The 20,888-nt window shown below is 58.3% G+C and overlaps 1 protein-coding gene across 4 annotated transcripts in view; it reads left to right on the top strand.

The window, feature by feature from the left end:
- The window catches only part of ANKRD11 (ankyrin repeat domain containing 11), a 149,944-nt gene that overhangs the window by 101,094 nt on the left and 27,962 nt on the right, over window positions 1-20,888 (top strand). For 3 of the 4 annotated variants that reach the window (XM_064519829.1, XM_064519827.1, XM_064519828.1), the window contains 2 exons: window positions 12,994-13,138; window positions 20,345-20,483. In XM_064519829.1, coding sequence (XP_064375899.1) covers window positions 13,052-13,138; window positions 20,345-20,483 — 226 coding nt within the window. In that variant the 5' untranslated portion in view covers window positions 12,994-13,051. Of the gene's footprint in view, window positions 1-12,993; window positions 13,139-20,344; window positions 20,484-20,888 lie in introns of those variants that run through there. The other variant, XM_064519830.1, reaches the window with a different exon arrangement.

Genomic DNA, 20,888 nt, shown 5'->3' with positions numbered 1-20,888 from the left:
AAACCTATGGAACTCAGAATCGGAAAATTTCAGAGCGAAGAGTGTTAGTGTTTGATAAAATAAATAAATAAATAAACCCAAATGTTACAAAACACTGCACAGGGGCTAAGTGCGGCTTTGTGTGTCAGACCTTGGGGCTGCCCCAACCACTTGGGAGGCAACTTTAAAATCTGGGGCGTGTTGTTGTGTGCTGAGAGGTCCCCTAAGCTCTCCTTGCCCGTCTCCTCCTGGACGTTGTGGCAGCGGTGTCCCTGCCGTCGCGTGACGCTGCAGCGTGGAGCGTGGGGTCGGATGGGGAAGGCCAGCGCGACCGGCCCGGCCTGGTGCCGTGGGGCTGTTGTGATGGGCAGCATTGGCAATGCTCCCCGCTCCTGCCTCGGGGGTGCCTGCCCCGACGGCCCGCCGATGGGCTGCTGCCGGCGGCGCTGCGCGGTGGGACAGAGCTAGACTTTATCCATGCAGCACGGAGGTGTTAACGTTTTTACTTGAATTTTAAATGAATTGTTTCGTATGCAGTCTTGGTTGTGACTCACACCTTTAGGCTGATGGCAGCAGCGGCGTGTTTAGCTTGTACTAAAACGAGGACAAAACTCGGCTTAAGACTGAGTCACAAGCTGAAGATGCGGAAGAGTAAGAATGGGAGAGAGAAGACAAGCCGATCCGGATCGATGCAGCGAGATTCCTGGCGTCCATCGGATCAGGAGCCAGTCCTTCGTTCGGCTTGAGGACAGGGACCGCTGGGCCGTCGCGGGAATGCGTCGCGAGCACGCTGGGGCGGCGGTGCTGCCACGACGGTCTCTGCACCGCTGCAGTGGGAGAGCTCGGCTGCCAGCTCGGGACCGGCAGGTTGTTATGACCCACCCGGCCTAGAAACGGGCCCTCGCTACCGTTAGAAAGTCGGAGAATTGCCCTCTTTGCGGTATCGCCTCTTGCCCCCGGCTCAGGAGAGGCTGCTCGGCGGGTGGATGCCTTGGAGGCGGAAGGCGACGGCAGCAGTAGTCTGCATGAGCTTCGACTCCGCGTGGCGTTAGCCCATGGAAGAATGATTCTGCTTGTTTAAACAACAAAAAGACCCTAGATTAAACATGCTGGTTAAAGCTGTCCTTGTAAAACAGCGTGGCCAGCTAAGGGTCCGGTGGGGCGGTGAAGAGCTGCAATGGGGAATCTTTTGTTTTGGGAGAGGCAGAAAGGAGCAGATAAAACAAACCCCAAGGATTTGGTGCAAGGGAGTGGGTGACCGGCTTCAGACCCCTGCGCTTTTACCCAGCTTAGGGCAAACACGTGGTGGTCGCTGTGCGGGTCGTGCAGAAGGAGCTTGGAGACGGGGGGAGGTGAAGACGCGTTTGGGCGCTGGAGCCCGGGGCTCGCGTAGGGCTGCCCGCGGCGGGGTCGGGGAAGGGGGAAGCACGTGTGCACGCCCGCACGTCGTGCTGGTGCGAGAGAGGGGTGAAACGCGACTGCGCTGAATGCCTTAAAGAGCATCCAGCTGTATCCGCTGTTTTAAACAGCTTTATGACTGTGGGACCCCTGACAAAGCAGCGCGCACGCAACGGTCGTCTTAAAGTGGAAACCGAGCTGCGGCAGCAGCCAGCGCAGCCCGAAATCCCGACAGCTACCCTGCAAATTCACCGCGAAGCCTGCCGGGCTCGCCGGTGCCGCTCCCAGGCTCGCAGGGCCTCTCCGAGCTCTGCTGGAGCCGTGCCGCCGCGGTGCTGCGGGTTCAGGGTGGTCTGCTGTTCTCTACTGCAAATCGCGATCCCCTCAAATTGTCGCGATGAAGCTGAATTCCCCCAAATTGGGTGTCTCGGAGGGGATTTGTAGAGCATCCCATCCCGGTGGGGCAGCCTCGGAAGAGGCCGGGGAGAGTCTAGCCTGCTGGTAGTAAAGGAGCTGCGCGTAGCACCGCTTTAGAGCAGTACTTTCTGCTGTGCAAGACCAACTAATTCATTACAACCTATAGCCATTACGTCATGGGTGACAAGGGAGCTACTAGGACTCCTAAAAATTAGGGTAATTGCATGAGAGTTAAGTGAATTCCAGAAGCAAAAAATTCCAGCTCCCTAAATGCATATTTTGCTATGATGTGGTTTTTGTGCGTGTCAGTATGGAGAAGGGATCACGCAATCCAGATGTGCAGCGTTGGATTGAATTATTTTGTGCAACACGGTGTTTAAACCTCAGTTTTTGCCCTGGTGCGCGTTGAGGAGGGTGGATTGCCGATACAAGCCAGCCTTGCAGCTGGGCTGCAGGATGTTGTTACCTTAAAGCAAAGCAGCAGCCAGAGCCCTCGACGCGTACCTGTGTTTTGGTCGTTGCCAAAGAACGTTTTGTATATTCACGACATTTCATAATCCTGACAACTTTACCTAAGTGGTAGGTGCCTCCAGATTGAAACCTGAGGTACTTTGTACCTTTAGACCGTATGAATTAACTGCAGCCTTCTAAAAAAGAATTGCATCACGCCGATCCATGGGGAAAGGCACCCGCCGCCCCCCTTTCGGGGCAGCCCCGAGCCCCCGCTCGCCCTTCGCTCGCCCTTCTGCCTTCCAGCTCCGTTCTCCCTCCGTGCGCGCTGGGTCTTTGCCGGGAAACTCGTTTGCTGTTTATGTGTTTTTAAACCCCTCTCTTCTGGGGCCCTTTAGTGGAGCGCGGTGGTAGCTCTGCATCTCGGCACAGCGGCTTGCTCGTGGAGCCGGAGAGGAAGATCTCTGCAGAAGCGGTAAGTGCGTGTGCGAGACAGACGGACGGAGCGAGCCAGAGGGATAAATCACGCCGAAAGCAAATGGAAGCGAGGAGCGCGTTTGTGCGTTGCTCGTGAAACATTTGAAGGCTGTTTTTACTTTGTAAATGTTTGGGAGAATGTAGAGGTTCAGCCAAGAAGCAAAGACTGCTTGGGTTAAAAAGGGAATGAAATGCAGCAGGGGACTGGGGTTTATATTTAAAAAATACTGATGCGCTGTATAATGAAGTGGAAGGGAAGTGCAGGTCCCTGCTGCCGTTCTCCCCTCCCTCTCCCGTGGGGTTAACTTATGCCACGTTAATAATTACCAGAATGTACTTTCGGGCAGGTTATTTGTTCTCCCTCCGCACGATGTGCAGGAGCGGGTAATGAAATCAGTTTGCACACTCGGTGAGTCTGCGAAGCCGGCTCCGGCCGCGTTGCCGCGATACCGGGCTGGGGCGGCAGCTCGCGGGGCCGTTCTTTGCGGAGCTGGCGGCCGGGCAGCAGCTCGCTGCCGCGTGCAAACGGCTTCGGAGTCGCGCTGGCCCCGCCGTGCCGCGTTCCCGTTAGCAGCCGGTCGATAAGGCCGTGCGGTGGTCTGCAGGGAGCTTGGAGGGGTTGGCTGCGCCCCGTGGTTCAGCGTTTGGGACTGCAGCTCTCTAATGTTTTCTGTCTCCGTTGTCTTTGGGGGAAAAGGCGTTTTCCAGCCCAGCCCTGCTCGGGCCGTTGCCGCGCGGCCCGGCGTGCAGCGCAGGTGGGTGCTCAGCCTGCCAGGAGCTGCATTAGAAACGCTGCAGTAAAGGACGATGTCCAGAGCTCAAACACGAAGCGCAGGGACTGCCAAAACCCGGCGCTCCCGTCTGGCTCTGGAGGCCTCAGCTGGGTCAGAGCAACCGCCGGACGGGGACGCGCGGTTACCCGTGCTGCGCCGAGCCCCCAGCCCTCTCCGCCAGCTCAGACCGGCCTCCGAGCACAGACAGGGCAGGCTTGGCTTTAACTCTGCTCCTGGTGACGTACGGCTACACGAGCCTGGGTTTTATCCCTGCCTGGAAGGAGGTTTGGTCCTCAGGACATAGGGACCGAAGTTGGTCTTGATTAGGTCTCCATGCTTTTATGTGAAAAGCAACGCGATACTCGGTGCAGCGTTATCGGGAGGACCTCAAACGTGTCCCGTGCTGCTGGGTGGGACGTGGGTGCCTGTAGGACCTGCCGGGTGCCAGCCCAGGCCTGGGGGACCAGGGCTGGACACAGCAGCTTTGGTTGCACCGTTTCTACCTAAATCTTAGTGGTTCAGGCTTCCGCGGCTTGGCTCCTTGGCGGGTCCCTTAACGCGCTGTTCTCTGCTGGCAGGCCGTGTCTTTGCAGCCTGGCTTTGGATTGCTCTTGGGGCCAGGGGCTGCCTTTTATTTGTGGCTTCTCTTTCTCTTTTCCTCCCTGAGGTTAGTACGCCTGCCTCTGATCCCTCCCTCCTCAAAATTTTGTTGCCGAGCGCAGCGTTGTCACGTCGGATTCTCCAGCGTGGGGGGAAGGCCGCGCTCTGCTGAGGAGGAGGAGGAGGAGGAGGAGGCAGGCGGCGGGGCGGTTTGTCTCCCCGCACTTGCCGCACGCGTGTTTTGCCTGAGTGTTGCCTTTCCGAAAGTGCTCAGGCTCTTTGGGGAGCCCGGGGCACGGGTTTGAAAGGTCCATGAGGGCATCTGCAGAGGCGAAGGTTTCCTGGCAGGGGCGCGGGTACGTGGTCAGCTGCGGTATTTTTAACATCACTCATTTCTCAGCCAGCGTTTAAGCAGCAGCTTTCCAACAAGTCGTCTTACTCCGCACATAGGGGCCGAGGCCTCGTGTCCCAAAGCGAGGAGGAGCGCTCAGGTTTTTAAAGGCTGGGAAGCCTACGTCCTCAAAGAAGTGATTTGTCGAAGCAGGCCTGTTTTTACCGCTTTCCATCACTCTCGCCCTAATGACACGTTCAACTGCAGCATTGTAGAGAAAATTGAATTTCCCCTGTACGAGAATATAGTCGCTTTGGTAAATGCATTCCTATGTCTTATATACAATAGCTCACCTTCAAAGGCACCGTGTTTTGTGAGAGGGCGATGGAGGAAGAAAAGAGGAGGGTTGTACGCTTGGGAGGAATTAACCTTGATTTGATTCTTTGCAAAACAGCAGAATTGCGTTATGCTAAAACCTTTCCCGTCGTCATCTGCAAGACGATGTCCGCCTCCTCCCCGCGTGTGTACGGCCAGGAGCCCTGACCAGCACGGCTGCCCGCCACGCTCGTGCCTCGTGCCGCGGGTCCGGCCGGCCCGGGTACCCCGCGGGCACGCTGGAGGCCCTGCTCGCTGCAGGAGGAAGAGGGGACGTCGACTTCGGCTTGTGGAGCAAAACGAGCAGCAATGGCAAAGGCGGCAGGCGAGGGGCTTCTCCTCGCGAGCCCGTCGGCGCGTGGCAGAGCCCGTGGTTTGCTTGTAGAGGCTCCTGCTCCGTTGTCCGCGCTGGCCGCGCCGTGCAGGACCCTCCAGGAGCGCAGCAAGCTTTCTGCGGTGGTACAGCTCGTTCGGCAGCACCACGGTGGTCTGTCGTCAGCGCGGACACGCTCCAAACCGGGCTGCGCTTGCATCGAGGGATGGGGAAACCTCGGAACTGCCGCGGTGTTATTTATCAGTGCGTTGGGGCTCGGAGAGCCACGGCGTCTTCTTTAAGTAACACAGAAGCACGGTGACCGCGTTGCCGGGAGGGAGCCGCGGTGGCTCCGAGGAGCGTCAGCCGCCCTGCCGTGCCGTGCCGTGCCGTGCCGGCTCCGCGGTGCAGTGATTTGCGAGAAAGGCTTCCCTGTCTCAGCGCCGCCCTGGCAGAAAACGAGGGCTCGAAATGGCCTAGACTTTTTTTTTTTTTCCAAATTCCTTTCGTGCTTACAGACTTCACAGCTTGATGTGAGCTATGAATCAGTCTTTTCCGTGTCTCGAGGGAGGCGATCACATGAGTTTGGTGTTTCTGCCGGGAGCGCAGCGGTTTGCAGCTCTGGTGCGTCGTCCCCGACCCGCTTTGGGTGGTGCTGGCTTTGGCCGCTGCGCCTTTTGCGAGTCACTTCTGGTCTATTCATCTCGTAGGTAACGAACGCGCCTGGGGGTTGTCGCTGCTCAAATCTGAGGGCAGGTTTAAGTCATTTAGGTTTCTTTTTAGTTAAAGGTGGTCTTTTAGTGCTGTGCTTCTACATATCGAAGTATGTGGCTAAGAAAAATGGGTGGTGCTGGAGAGCAGCACTTTCCCCGTCCGTGGTTTTACTGCAGTGCATGTGCGTGTGCACTACGTATGCGGGGTGTGTGCGTGCGTGCATATGTGTGCATGTAGACATACACACCAGTGGTGTGCAACAGCAAGTTATTTAAATAGAAAAGCCCAAGCTCAGCGAGAGCGAGGCTCGGCAAGCCGGTCATCTGTGTCTGCTGCAAACCGGAGTGGGCATTGGGTGTGGGTGCAGCTGGGATGTTCCCGGAGGCGCGCGGGCTCTTGGGAGGCAGCCTTCGGAGCAGAGGCGCCCAGCCCACCCCGGCATCGAGTCGGCATCCAGCGGAGGACGGAGCATCGCTCGGGAATCGTCCGCGGTAACGTGCTTCCCTGCAAGAAGGGAGCTGGCGGGACGAACGCGGCCGCCGGCAGTGCGTGCTCCCGGGGTGCTGATCCAGGCGTCCGCGTGTCTCGGTGCTCCCGGTCACGGTTCGCCTCGCTCTCCGGCTCCGTGTGTCTCCCTGCCTGCCGATCCGGCCTTGCCTGCTTGCCATCCCGGCAGTGCTGCCGCCTCGCTCTCAGAAACAGTGGAAATTTTAGAAATGTGAGAAGAAAAACGAAGCACAACCAGCGGCTCAGCTCCAGCAGCAGGCAGCAGCGAGCGGCGCGGGGCGAGCTCGTTCCCGGGGCTCGCGAGCTCCCAGGGCTGCGCGCCGGCGGCAGGGAATCGCGGCCGTGGGCTGCTGCCGGCCCGGGAGCACCTGGAGGGAGCCTCGCCGAGCCGCGGGCTGCGGAAGGAGCAAAGGCGGCTGCTGCTGTAAGCCCCAGCCGGGAACGGGACCGATGTTGCCTTTGCGAAATAAGTTTGCGGCCTTGGTCTGATCAGTCGCAGACAAGCGTTTATCCCAGAAATCAGCACACGGATTTGCGTTGTTTGGTCAGCTTTGCTAGGATAAAGCAGTCGCAGGGAACCACGTCCGTCCCCGTCGCTGGACGTGCCAGGACGGGCTTGCGGCGCGTGGCAGGAGCCGTGTGCCGTGCCGGCTGCTCTGCTCGCCGCGGCCGCGGCTCTGCGTTGCTTGCGCCTCTCGGCCGTCTCTTAAACGCACCTGACTGATGCAAAACGCTTTTTGTGCGGTCTTCTTAAAGTCAGCATCGCTCATCGTTGTGCCGTTGCGTAACGTTGTTTTGCGTAGCCCTTGGAGTGAACTTGCGGGAGGGAAGTAACGCTCTTCGTTCCCCGTCTCCAGCAGCAGTGGGAATATCTGAGGGGCTTCCGAGCTGTTTTAGGGAAGTCCATCCACACCAGTCTGGCAGCATGCTCGCTGCAGCCACGTTGGCGAACTGGGTTACAGTTACGAGCTTGGTTTCTGTGTCGTAGAGAAGATGCACAAAGTGCCGAGCGCCGGCTCCTCCTGAAGGCTTTAGCGATCCGGGGAGACTGCTGAGGGCCTGGAACCGCCCTGCAGTTGTGTTGAAAGGACGGCTGTGTTGTAATCGGATCTTCCCGGTGACTAATGGTGCGGTGCGGAGGGCCGTAGGCTGCTCCAGCCTTCCTGTAACGCCGGGGCTGCACCGGCGGTTTCCTCATCGCAGCTGACTCTGCTCCGAGACCGCAGCCCGGAGAACTGCCTGGAACAGGAGTTTTGTAACCTTGGCCGGTCACCAGACCATCGGCGGCGTCCAGAAACGTAGCAACGTCGAGATGCAGCTGCAGGGAGATAACTGAGGGAAGGGTTTGTGGGAAGAGCCGCTCCTGGAGGAGCCGCGCCGACAGCGTGGCCGCTCGTGGTTTCAGTCCCGGCAGGGCTCGCTGTGCCGTAGCGTTCCCGCCCCCGGTCCGCTCCCCGCGCTCCCTCTGGGATCCTCCATCGCGGGGTACGTAACCTCGGTAAATGCTAGCACTCACCGCGATAACAAAGCTTACGGGTGTCATCGCAGTCTTAGCCCGTTGCCCGGTCGTCTTCAGGTGCTGGGGCAGGAATGACCCCGGATTACGCCTGCGTGGCGGGGCTGTGGTTTAATTTAGCTGGGTAGCAGGGGTCACTTCGTGTGACACGTCGTCGCGGGAGGACCGCTGGGGAGCTGCGCTTTCACGGTGCCCTGCGGGGTTTTGAGCATCGTCGTGCCCGTGGTCCTCCAAGACCCGGAGCACGTCCACGTACGCAAGACTGTGGCAATCTGCTCTCTCTGTTGCTTTTATTTTATTCAGGCCCGAAGAAGCGCTGGGAAGATATGTCTGCTTCACAGATGATCGCAATACTAATAGCTGCTTTAATTGCTATTACTAAGCCTGTTTGGCTGGCGTGTGTCTTGGAGAGCAAGCGCGCCTCGCCCGAGTCCCATGCAAATGCACGCAGCTGTCAGTAGTTACGGGAATATCAGGAAACGCTGCGGGTAGGGATGAACCGAGCGTTTGGGAAGGGCAGGAGAGAGGACAGTTATTGTGGGAACCAGGAACTGATGTTGTGAACAGGGAAGAAGCAGCTGTGCTAAGAGGTGAAAAAAGATGTTCATCTATCAGGACTTCTGATAGGGAGTGAAATCCCCATTGGAAACCAATAACAAAAAGATACTGAGCTTCCAAAAAAAAGAACGAAGATCTTGCTGTGCTGAAGTTGAAGGTAATCCAAAATGGCCTTAACTTGCTTTCCAACCAGCTACTTTCAGGCCAGGAGGAAATGCGGAGCTCTTTCTTTTTCCAGTAGTACGTACTTGTTTTGGTAATGCCTGTAAGAATTAGCACATCGTGCCGCAGTATGTTATTAATAGCTAATCTCCGTGATTACACGTTGTACGGTGCCTCGAACGCAATGCACCTGTGTTTACACTGCCTCCCTTGCAGGAGTCCTGCTCTGCCTGCGCTCGTACACCGAGGACGGGAAAAGATGGACTTTACTCTTCCGGCATCGAGCCGGAGCACAAAGAGCAATTGTTCGGCGTCCCTGAAAGCGCAGGTCCCGCGGGCGCCCGCGAGCGCTGCTGGGTGCTCACCTCCGTGTCACCTCCTAGGCCTGAATGCTGGAGCGAAAACGGGTGAAGAGCAGCGGTTTGCTGCGGGGACGTGCCTGCGAGGCAGCCCCGGGCGGCACGCACGCGTCCGGGCTGTGCCGGAGGACGGTGGCTCTTCTGCACGTGCAGCGTGCTCGCGATGCAGAACGTGAGTCTGGTACGGACTCAGCAGGTGCCACTGCGGTACAGAGCTCGGAGACGCTGCTCGCCGAGAGGCGACGGATATTTGGAGCAAGGTGTCAAATGGGTGATGGAGGAGGGCAGTCAGGCATGTTCCCGGAGAGCTCGACTTCCGTTTTTCTCTGCGTGATTTCCACTGTTTGAGGGGATCAAATTTATAGTGTGGTTTGTATGAGTTGTTACAGCTCTTTCCCTGGGACAAGGTCCTCAAAAGGAACATGAGGTTTTAAAAGTTTTACGTTTGAAAGGGACTTGTTCATATTCCAATCTTTACAGACCAAACAAATGTGTTGGATATGTGCAAATAACATCTGTGCCTCCGATTTCTATCCTTGCATTTGTTGTTTTTTGGTTTTTTTCTGTTTTTTTTGTAATGGAGAAGAACCTTCAGCCAGCTTTTCCTTATTGCTTGGCATTTAAAGAAGTCTGCACAATCTTTTTTCCTCCAGGCTGGCAGGATCCGGGCAAGCTCCGATGCACAGGTCCCGGGCATGAGCCAAGCTGTCGCTTCGGACAGAAGCGCAGGAGCCCTGCGGGTCGGGCAACGCGTCTGCGTCGTCCCTTCCTCGTCTCGGGGATGGATGTCACTGTGCCTGCAAAGGCGAGAGATGCTCCAATGTGGATTCAAACGTACATTGTTTGCACTCGGTTCGCCGATGAGCTCTCTGTTTTCCGGGATTATGGCGCGTTGAGCTCCTTGGCCTCCCGCTTCTTGTTGCGTGACGGCCGCGCGACCCGGCGGCTCGGGGGGCTTCAGCGAGTCTTTGCAAAACGGCAACGTTGGCGACTGTCTCCGGTGGGGGGGTGAAGTTCGGAGCAGGAGAGCGGCAGGGGGGGGCTCGTCCAGCCCTCAGATTAGGAGGAATTGAAGCCAAACGGTGATACCGAAGCCCCAGATTTGCTATTTTAAAATGCTCTGCCATCCCTCTGCCCCGGCCTTCGCTCCCCCTGGCCGGGGATAGCGCTTGCGGCCTGGGAATTTGTACCTCCCCTCTGACTCTTATTAAACGCGCTTAAAACCGAAGCGCAGACTGCGAGCGTTGCTGGTAATTGTTGTGCAAATGTAATGCTCCCTGCAAGCTGTTAAATAGGCCAGTGCTCTGTTTACACGGAGAGGCCGCCAGCTTTCCAAGTGCTGTGAGTCAGCTAGAGGAACAGAAGGGGTGCAGAATTAATCTGGCATCCGTCTGGCCTCTTCTCAGTTAAACAGGTTTTCTGAACGTGAATAGGTAGAGACCCCGGCTGCAAACCGCCGCCAAGGCAGCCGGAGTGCGCAGGGGTTTGCAAGAGTAAATCGGCGGCGTGGAGGCCGGGAGGCGAATCCTGAGATCCGGGAGGCAAATCCTGCGCTCGGAGTCGGTGTTGGCTCCTGAAGCGAGCAGCGTTTGTGCCCTGGTCCCACACGCACTGGTCCCTGCGCTCGGGTACCTGCGATGAGTGTGAGGCCGTTTGTTTTTGACATCCTTTATAAAAGGGCAGGCAAATTTCCATGGCCTGACACACGTTGTCTGAATCTCCGTTTCTTGGATTTCTGATGGATGTCGAAGTGCCTCCGCTCGGAGGGCCGACTCAGTGCCTTCGTGCCCTCCTGACCGGCGCGGTGTTCCCGCTTGTCCTGGCCTCCTGCCCTGCGCACACTTGTCCTTCATCTGGTGGGATGCCCTTTAGTGAGGGCCAGCGGGGGAGACGGAGCGGGGAGATGCTCCCAGACTGTGCAGAGCAGGACGGTGCCTGCAGACCCGGCTTCTTGAGGCCGTAAGTGCCCGGAGCTTGTTCTAGGGGCTGTAATTCCTGCATTTGAGATGCTGTTCAAGGGAAACCCGGGATAACGGATACCGGGAGGCCCCGGCGCAGGGATGCCTGGGCCGGGTCTGAGCGGGGCCGGCCACCCCGTGCTCCGGGAGCGATGCCTTCGCCGGAGGATCGCGTGCACCACCGGGAGAACAGCGATCAGCCGCTGGTGCACCGGAGCCCCTGGGACGGCGTGTTTGGCACCGGGCTTTGCAAGCTCCAAAGCTCATAGCACGTCGGGAAGGCTGCCGTGCCTTCGTAAGGTGCTGGTTTAGTCTGTCCTTGTGCTGCTCAAACTTTGATGCTTGTGCTGGGCTGTAGGCCCTTAAAATGATGCATAGCAGCTATTTAGAGACAAAGATTTTTGCAGTTGTTCCCCTGCTGCAGGAGTATTTTCGTCCGTCTTCTCTCCATGGACAAGTCGGGCTCGTGTGCTGAGTTTCCTGGACTTTCCCTCCGCTCTGGCTTCGCGGGGGCAGCGACGAGGAGAGCCGGTCGGCCTTCGCCGCGTGCTCGTGTCTCCTCCGGTTCAGCCGCGGTGTCGGGGCTCCTTCGCTGCCCTCTCGGTCCTAGAGGAAAGGCCACCTCCTGGCTGGGGCCACCGGTGCCGGGATGGCACCTCGGTGGCACCTCCGTGGCGTCTCAGGGCTGCTCGGTCCGGCGGCTGGTGCTGCTGCAGGGCTGGGCTGGTGCCTGTGAATCGCTTCCTAGTTGTGTTTTTAAAGAACACACAAACCAACCCGAAGGGCCCTAAAGCCTGTGAGGTGTAAACGAAACATTTAAATCACGGTGGGATCTTCATGGAGCTGCTGAAATACCGTGCTGATGAAAGCACTGAGCCGGGGGCTTGAGGCTTCGCGGCTGCTCGTCGGGACACGTTTCGGCATCCCAACTACCAGCTGCCCTTGCCCCCCGGTGCCCGGCAGGCAGGAGGCTCCGGCTCCTCTCTTTGCCTGAATTTGCTGCTTCTTCGCCCGCCCCCCGAATTCCCGGTCGTGCGACGGAGCTCCGGAGCGACTTTGTTCCTGGGCAGTTTCCCGCAGTTGTAGCTGTGCAGAAACCCAGCCGCTATTATCAGAAGTTAATGGGTGCAGTGTGTAGTGTTGTCAGGTGGCAATTAGCTGGGGGAAGAGTTTCCAAATGCTCCCTGTTTATACCGTTTCAGCGCGAGTACAATGAGACCTCTGCTATAGGAATCGATGTGGGTCACCAGTCTGGAATATACTGTTGCACGGATGCTTTTTAGCCTCTGGTCCCAGGAGAGGAGATATTTTTGTTCACCTAAAAAGGCCCTGCCTGCCTCGGCTGCAGCCTGCCTCTCTGATCTCCCTTCCAGCTCGTACTTCCCCGTGTTTCAGATGTCAGCCGTCTTTTCAGCTCCGTAACCAGGCAACCCGCGGCAGCGGCGCGGAGCTCTTTGTTATCCCCCCGATTGTCTCACCTAGGCCAAGGCGCCGTGGGGGGGGGCAGCCCCCAGCCGCAGCCGCTCGGGGAACCGCGTCCCCGGCTGGCGTTTTGTTCCCGTGTCACAAGATGCAGACCCGTTCGGAAAGCACGTTTTATAAGCAGACTTTGTGATTTAGCACAGCGGGGGGATTTCTGCGTTCGTCCTCTGAGCGGGTGGGAAATCAGCGTGACAAACTCGGTGGCAGCAAAGTGCTCAGTGCCACCAACGCGCAGGCGGAGGGTCCGCCGCGGTGTCCCTGGTCCCGGGGGCACCGCGGCTGCGAGCAGCTTCGCGTAGACTCTGAGCGATGCCGTAGGTGAGGAGCAGGAGGCGTGCCGCTTTCCGCTGGGGCACGATCCGTTTCAGGCTGCCCGTTGCACATGAAGGAAGTTAAATTTAACCTAACCTACTGCTCCCACGGCAGGTCACTGTTTGCCTCCACGCGAAAGGCGGCAGAAGGCAGCGGCTCTCGTGCCCGCGCTGAGCCCAGGTGCACGGTGTCGCTTTGGGGAGTCTGGTGCAGCTCTGTTCCAGCTCTGTTCCCCAGGGAGCGTCTCCCCTTTTCCCCCCCTGCTAAGGTCCTTCTGAGATGTCTAACTTCTCTTTTCCTCTCTCCAAACAGACGGTTGATGATGAGGCGATGGCAGCATAAATGAAGATCAAGTAAGGAAGGCAGAACGATGCCCAAGGGTGGGTGTTCTAAAACACCACAGCCAGAAGATTTCTCCCTCAGCAACGACATGGTGGAGAAACAAACGGGGAAAAAGGTAGCGTGTCCTGTTTGCTTGCCTTCCTCCTGGGATGCCGCCCCTCGTGCCGATGTCCTCAAGCCAGGCCAGTGTCTGATGTGCCGGGGGCTGCCCTGGGCTGCTCTCACCTGGTGTTGAACCCGGATCAGCCTGTTCATCGGCGCTAAGCCGGTGGATGAGGTCCGTTTTATTTCCTTGGTGGCTGTCACGCTCCCTGGGAAGCGCTGCAGCTGAACAGCCTCCGCTTGGCCGAGCGCTGGGGACGCCTGGGAAGCGCTCCCTTCCAGAAATGCTGTCAGTTTTTTAAGCTTTCTACACTAAGCCTTTGAAAGAAGAAATAATGCAGCGATCTCTTAAGTAACCGCTGTGTGAGGGCAGTGTTCCTCCTCCTTTCCTCACCGCTGTGAATGCGGAGCCTGTGTGAGACGCTCAGCTGTTCTGGCTTCACCCCCAAGTCTGGGCTCTAGGTAACAGCCGAGCAGGAGCCGGCATGGGGTTGCTCTGCTGAAACTGTTGCTTTTGGGGCTTTAACTGGGCTGTTTAGGTTTTGACTGTGCTTGAGATGAGGATGCTGAAATGAAATCTGAGTTTAAGGATAAATAAGCGTATGCTGCTCCCCTTCTTTCCCATACCCCAAACTCCTGCCGTCTGCTCCAGCCGTAAGCTGTGCCTCCTCCCTTGCAGCTTTTTTGGTCTTTCTCAGTGTGTTGGTAGTTTCCAGTAAATAGCTGTGAAGAAAGCTGTGTACAAAATGTTACCTTTAAGTAAAAATTAGAACCTACATTTATGGTATTCCGCTATGGACACAGATACCTCCCACACCCCCTTTCCCGCCTTGGTCCAGTTCCTCGGCGTTCCCCGGCAGCTCTTGCTGATGGAGGAGACTCAGCTTTACGGGCAGCGATGATGCTGCATCTCCTGTTCTCCCAGTCCCTGGGATCTCACCTGGGCTGCGTAATTGCAGTAACTCTGCTTTCCCTGAAGAACTGAGGCCGTGTTGTGGACAAAATGAGGAAGACGGTGGATACCCAACAGGAGAAGCCCGGGCGGGGGGCCTTTAGGGGGAGGGCAAAAACTGGCAGCAGCGGTGTTGGGTGGGGAGAAACAGCTGCCGTCGGGTAGGCAGTGAAGGTACCAAAATTTGCCCTGCGTCTTCGTGGCGAGCGAGGCTGAACGCCAGACACGCGGGCTGGAGCGCAGGACACGCAGATACAGGGATTTCTCGGTGCTGTGTATAAGCAGCTTAGTGCTGGAGCAGGTGCTTCGGGAGGGAAGGGAGCAGTCATGATATGAATCAACTTCCATTTTATTTTATCCACTCGTGGCAGCTTAAAGACTACATTTTATTTACAGAGTGGATTTACTGAATGCCGGTAGGGATGCTGGGAAGTGTAGTTGTTTCCCTCGGCTGCCTATAACCTGCACACGGTTTCGTGCTTCCCGCTGGCAGGCGTCAGCGCGGACCTGGGGGACGGGGACGGAGGGGGACGGTCTTTCTGCTCACTTGATTCGGGTCCTCGCAGCAGCGAGGAGACTTGCAGGCTGCTGTTCTCCAGGGACTGAGCTGAGACCAAGTTAATTGGCCGAAGGACATGGTGCAGCACATCATCCCGTTTCCAGCTAACTCCGAAACGTGAGCTGGAGCGATGACTAGGGGTGAAAGCGCTCGGTCGTCAGACCTGCCGTCTGCGGGCGCTGCGGTACCTGCCTGCGAGGAAGCTGCTGTCTCGTTGTCTTGCATTTGTCAACGCTTCCAGCCTGCGAGTTGGAGGTCGCTCGCCCGCAGGGCTCGGCTAAGGCGCGGGACAGCAGCCGTGTTGCCGGCACGGCCCCGGCGTGGAGGAGCTGCGCCTCGTGCCGGGACCCGGCGGTCGCCAGAGCCGCGGCGTGCCCAAGCTCAGGAGAGTGCTGCAGAGCCCGAGCTTTGTTATGCACAGGTGTTTTCCTCCCAACGTGACCTTAATACGAACAGGAGTTTTGACATTAAACAAACAGACGTCATATTTCCAGGCTTGGAAACGCTAGGACCGAACTAAAGTGAGGGTATAGGATATTCGACAGCTCTGTTGCCGGCTGTCCCGGCGGGCTGAACGCTGCGTCTCCGTGGCCAGCGCATCCAAAGCCCAGCCCGCTTCGCTGCTCCTCCGCAGGGAGTTTTTTCTCCCGAGGTTGGCCGGAGGCAGCGGGACGGCCGGCGCGCGGATCGGCGTTGCAGGCCTTATATGGCCTTCTGCTGGGACGGGACCGAGGTCAGGGAGGATCTGCCGCCGCAGGAGCCGTTTCTGGTTGAATTCAGCCTTAAGGGTTTTTTAAAAATATGCATACCATATATGAATAATTCTCCTTTCTTGTATAGATCTGCAGAACCCCATTCCAGGAACAGTTTACTCCTAATCGCGTAGGCTGAGCAGAGCAGAGCACCGCGGCAGGAACGGTGTCGGCTGTCGAAACCATTTCCTGACGTGCCCAGGACGTAAATCACTTGCTGCACGGTTATAGGTTGCGTTTGGAGGCTGCGATAGAGGATTTCTCTCCGTGGGGAAACAGGCTGACTCGCGTAGCCTGGATTGCGTTTTTGCTGCAGTGGCTTTGAAGAAATGCACGTCTGCGCCGCATACTAAGCAGAGCTGGGCTTGACCCCGGCAGCGGGCTTGCTTGTAGTAGCCAGCCCAGGGTGACTGCGCGGACCAGATGGCAGCTGCGTTGGAAAAGCCGCTCAGAGTGTTGTCCCCCCCCTTTCCCGGGGGATACGGGTGGTCGTTCCTCGGTGGCCAGGGCAGGTTTGCTGGGGGAGCGCTTTGCTGGGCTGCTCTAGACTGGTCAAACCCCATCGCTGCCATGGCCAAACACCGCAATAGTGAAGGCATGTAAAAATGGGACTTAAATTCCAGTTTTCTCAGTATTTTGAATGTTTTTTGCAACATTGGTCATGGCACAAATTCAGATTTTTTAACACTTGGCGTGCATGTGTGTATGTTGTACCCCGGTTTTGGAAGGGCCGCAAGCGAGGGACTGGAATTTAGGGGCTGTCAGGGTTGGGTTTCCACCGTGTCCTGGTGAGCGGGCAGAGCTTTGTCCACCTCCCTCTGTAACAGAGGGGAAAAGGCCTTCTCCTCCCCTCTGCTCGCCTCTCCTCGTTGGGCAGAAAGCGGCTCAGGAAATGACAGCGTGCTGTCTCCATTCATGCACACAAACTCCCGTTAGCACGGCGTTTGCTTTTTACAGGGTTTTCTCGTTGTCCAACGCAGGACCGGGATGCATTAGCTTGGCGCGTGGGGCATCTCCCACGGCAGCAGGTCTGGAGCGCCTGGTCGGTGCTGGGGGGCTCTGCCTGCCCCGTTGCCGATGCGGGTTTTGCTCACTGCTGCTTGGCTTTTACCGGTATTGCAGTCAGAAACACTTTGAGCTCTGTCTGGAGAACGAAGGGCTCTGGGGTTTGACACCCAAAGCCCGAGAGCCGCTGGCAGCCCATGATGCATCTGCTGAAGTGGAGCTGGAGACGAGGCAGGAGGGGATTGTGCCTGAAGCGGTGCCTGCTGCCCCTCTTCGCCGGAGCGCCTGCGGTGACGGCTGCGAAGGGCAGCTTGTCTCTGCCTCCATCGTACCCGCATCCCCCAGACCGCCTCTTCTCCCTTTGGCGAGAAGCGCCCGGGGCCCCGCGCCTGAGTCGTGTGCAGGCTTGCACGCAGGCTTGCACATGGGATTGCACGCGACTCCTCCGTGACACTGGTCGCTTCGGATTTGCTCCGTTTGCAAAACCTGGATCTGGTATCGTTGGGAGGTCTCCGCGCTTGGTTTGAGCGCGAGACAAGCCGACGTGATGAAAACCGCGTTTAGTCGAGCTGGACTACAGCCTTCATTGCAAAAGTGGAAATCATTACAGAAGCAAAGCTTAAAACAAGAAAACGAGAATACGCGTTATTGCCAGGAGTGTTAGTCCCCAGGTTGCCTTGATTTCTCCATGGTCGTTTCAGTGCAGTGTCTGAGAGTTACCCCGACGGGCAGCTGCTTTCCAGAAGAGCGAAGCTGGGATCCTCCTTGCTCTGGTTACAGTGAGAGGTTATTGCAGTGCTTGTTGTACAAATTAATCTTCAAAGCAGCGCCTGGGCTGCTGCAGCTTCCTTCATTCCTTGGTATTTAATTCTGCTAAACTTACTGGATTAGCAGCTCTGAGCGCTGGGGAAAACGCGAACGGGCCGTTGTCTGAGCTTGTCCGACCCTGGGAACCCACGCAGCCGGTCTGAGCCTCCGCGCCCGGCTCCCCTTCGCAGCTGAGAAGCTTTTCGGTCTGATTGCTCTCTCTGGCTCTAGCATGGAGCTTTTGAGAATATTGCAGTAACTTTCTGGAATAAGCAGCATTTTGGCCCGGGCCGTGCCTTCTCCTTCCCCCGGACGAGCACCGGCTCGCGCGCAGCGTGGTGGGAGCAGCAGCTGCACCGGCGCCTGCCCGGCTTCAGGGATGCTTCTGCGCGGGGACGTTCGCGGCAGGCCGTCGCAAACAGCCGCCGGCAGGTTTCGGCTGGCCTGGTTCTCACCCTGAAACCGGTGTCTGGAATAAATGCTGAAAACCTAGGAAATCCCCCCGCTGAGTGCCAAGAGCTTAGCCGGCTCCCCGGCCTGCTGCCGCGAACGCAGGCGGAAAGCGCGTTCCTGGCCCGGGGTTTGAGCAGCGCGCGGACGAGCCGCCGCGGAGGGCGCGAGCGAGGCGGCCACGTGCAGGAATCGCCGCAGCCGCTGCTGCTGCGGGGAAGCGTCCGCTGTGACCGGCGTCTTCAGCAGCCTCCCGGGAGCGCCTGTCTCTCGGAGACCTGCCTCTCCGGTCGCTCACAGCCGCAGAGGACAATGTTTTACCCCGCATTAACGCTGCTGCTCGCGTACTCTTGCAGCATAACACTAGCAGGGGTTGATGGCTTGCGAGTGCAGCCTTGCCGCTGGAGCTCGCGTGCGGAGGAGGCGTCGGGGGGGAAGGGGCACCCGCCTGCTGCTGTCCCGCGGTCCTGAGGACGGTCCGGGGCAGTTCTCACTGTTGACTCGATTTGCACAAGGAATAACTTAGTGTCGGGTTGTAAGTGCTGCCTTTCAGCCGTCCCTGGCTGTTGGGGGGGTCGGTGTCTCTCTCCCCGGACCCTGGCTGTGAACTGATACCTGCCCCGACCCGATTTACACGGCTGAGCCGTTCGGAGTTGCAGTTGGCAGTAAAACTGGAATAATCTGTTACTGCAAACTATTTTTGTTCACATCAGAAGAATAAGACAGAAGTATTTAGGCACAGAAGGTTTAACCAGGGTGCCGGGGCGTGTGTCGGCTGCTGTGAGTTCGTCGTGGTGCTGTGATAACCTGCGCGGCGAGGAGAGGCTCCCCGGGCCTCACCTCCAACAAGGCTCCCCTTCCTCCGGGCGCAAGCGCGGTGGAGTGCATCCCCTCGGCCGCCCGCGCCGGGGCTCCCGCCAGCCCCGCGGCAGCTCTGCTCGCCGGGGATGGAGCCGCTGAGCTGGGAGACGGGCTCGTTCAGCTTGCTTCACCAAAAAAGGGATTCCCAAATGGTTTCTTTTCGGCTTGGAGGGGCCTCGAGGTCTGGACGCTGCTCGGGTGCCGCCGGCAGCGTGCCAGTTCCCGCGCCCGAGGATGCTGCTGCCTCTGCTCCTCTCGCCTCCCGGCAGTGGCCTCGTGTGACTTAAAATGTCAGCCACCTTTTATTTTAGTATAACCCTATACCTAGAGCTTAGGGTCTGGTTTTGCTGGATTATCGAAATGCGATTTATCGCCAAGCTGGTCGGCTTGGCCGTGTTTCTGGAGCAGCGGTGCAGTGCTCAGACCCGGAGCACTTGCTTAAAATAATGCAGTTTCTCAAATACCAGAAATATAAGTGCATAACTTGGCTCTGTGTGTTCTTAGCGTACTAACTGCTGGTGACCCAGCGCCGTGGGACCGAGGGGCTGTGCTGGCGGGGGGACGCGGGGACTCAGGGCATGCTGCGTGGCTGGGCCGGCCTCACTCGGAGCGTGCCGGCGCTCGGGGAAGGAAAGCTGTGGAGAAGCGGAGAGCTCGGCAGCGCAGCACCCCGTCTGCACAACTCCGGGGAGCCTGCGTGGGAAAGGGGCCGTTTCAGCGTCTCCACCATTGCAAACGCTTCAGCTGGTGCTTGCACGGATTTGGGCCTCAAAGCTGATCAGCCCCTAAGTAGAGACCTGAAGGAGCGCGAGCTTTGGTGGACCCGGTGCTCGCGGAGCCGCTTGCGTGTCGCTGGGTGTTGGCGGCTGTTGAACCCTTCGCCCTGCAGTCGAGGTGACCGCAGGAGAGCGGCAGAGCTGGAGGTGCAGCGAGCCGCCTTGCTGCGGGGCGAGGAGGCTGCCGATGGGAGCCGTACCGGCCTCTCCGGTGCAGCTCCTTGTACGGATGCACGCGGCGCACACCTCGAAGTGTGTCTGGCCGGCATGCGGATCCCTCAAACGGCCGGTGATGTTCGCATGCTTATCAACGGCCGGAGTATTCTCCAGAGTAGCATGGTACCACGTAAGCTCGGACAGTAGTGCTCTGCTCCCGTGCTGGAAATACAGCAGGTCCCGGGGAAAAGCCCGCGGCTCCCCGTGCTGGAAGGTGAGCGTCGGTGCCGCGCTCGGTCCCCGCACCCCTCGCTGCCGCTGGCCATTCCTGCTCGGGGTCGGCAAGCGCTTCCGAAGCGGCGGGGCAGTTGGTTCGGAAGCGCTCCCGTGCCCCGGCCGGCCTTGCCCGCCGCCGTCCCCTTTCTTCTTTGCAGCCATCCCCGCGTGTGCGGCAGCAGGGAGCTGCTGCGGCGTTCGGCACGGCATTCCAGCCGCTGTGACCAATTCTGCCGCCTCCGTAAGGAGACGGTGTGTTGGCCACAGTCCGCTGGTGCCGCGGCAGCGTGGCGGGGCCGAACGAGCCGGCGCGGGGCTCTCGGTGGCCGTTCCCCACTCGCCCTTCCCGCAGAGGCAGCTGGGTCCAACCCCTAGGAAGAAGCCGTGTGCCGTAGGCAGCAGTGCAAAGACTGCAGGGAAAAACAGGCCATAAAACCGTCAGCCGTAGCAGGCTCGTTTCCGCGGCACGCTGAAACCTGACCCTGGAAACCGGCGGCGGTGAGGACGGGACACGCGCTGTGCGGGTCTGGACGCCGGTGCAGACGGCGTACGGGAGTAGCCGACCGTCTTCCGCGGCAGCAGAGCCCAGGGAGAGCTTTTGCTGATGAGTCTCTTTCCTTTCCAGGATAAAGATAAAGTTTCTCTGACCAAGACTCCCAAGTTGGACCGGAACGATGGCGGCAAAGAGGTGAAAGAGAGAGCCACAAAGCGCAAGTTACCTTTCACTGTCGGAACAAATGGAGATCAAAAAGACTCGGATACAGGTACGGAAATTACATGTTCCCCGTCTGAATGTGAGCCTGTCACGTGTACGTGGTGTGTGGGGGTGTGTGTGTGTGTGCACCTCGCTGCTAGCGCTTTGTCGTAGTTGGGCTTTGAACTTTCGATACAGCACTTTGCTGTCTTCAGGCTGAAAAGCGATTTCCTGTTGATGTGTGCACAGGCGTCGTCAAACAAGCGCAAAACCGCCGGGAAGCCGTGCTGGTGCACTGGTCTCCATAATGTCCCCGTTTGGGCCTGTTTGAATATTCACACTGGCTCTTTGGGGCTGCTGCGGGTGATTCGCTGCACCATGAGGACGTTGGTTTGACCGATTTGCCCCGTTTTTGCTGCCAAGGCGGCGTCTGCGGGTGCGGCACGGCCGAGCGGCACGGCCTCGGTGAACGCTC

Source organism: Dromaius novaehollandiae, chromosome 13 (genome assembly GCF_036370855.1).
Source record: "Dromaius novaehollandiae isolate bDroNov1 chromosome 13, bDroNov1.hap1, whole genome shotgun sequence".
Lineage (NCBI taxonomy): Eukaryota > Metazoa > Chordata > Aves > Casuariiformes > Dromaiidae > Dromaius > Dromaius novaehollandiae.
This window is presented reverse-complemented; position numbering and strand designations above follow the sequence as displayed.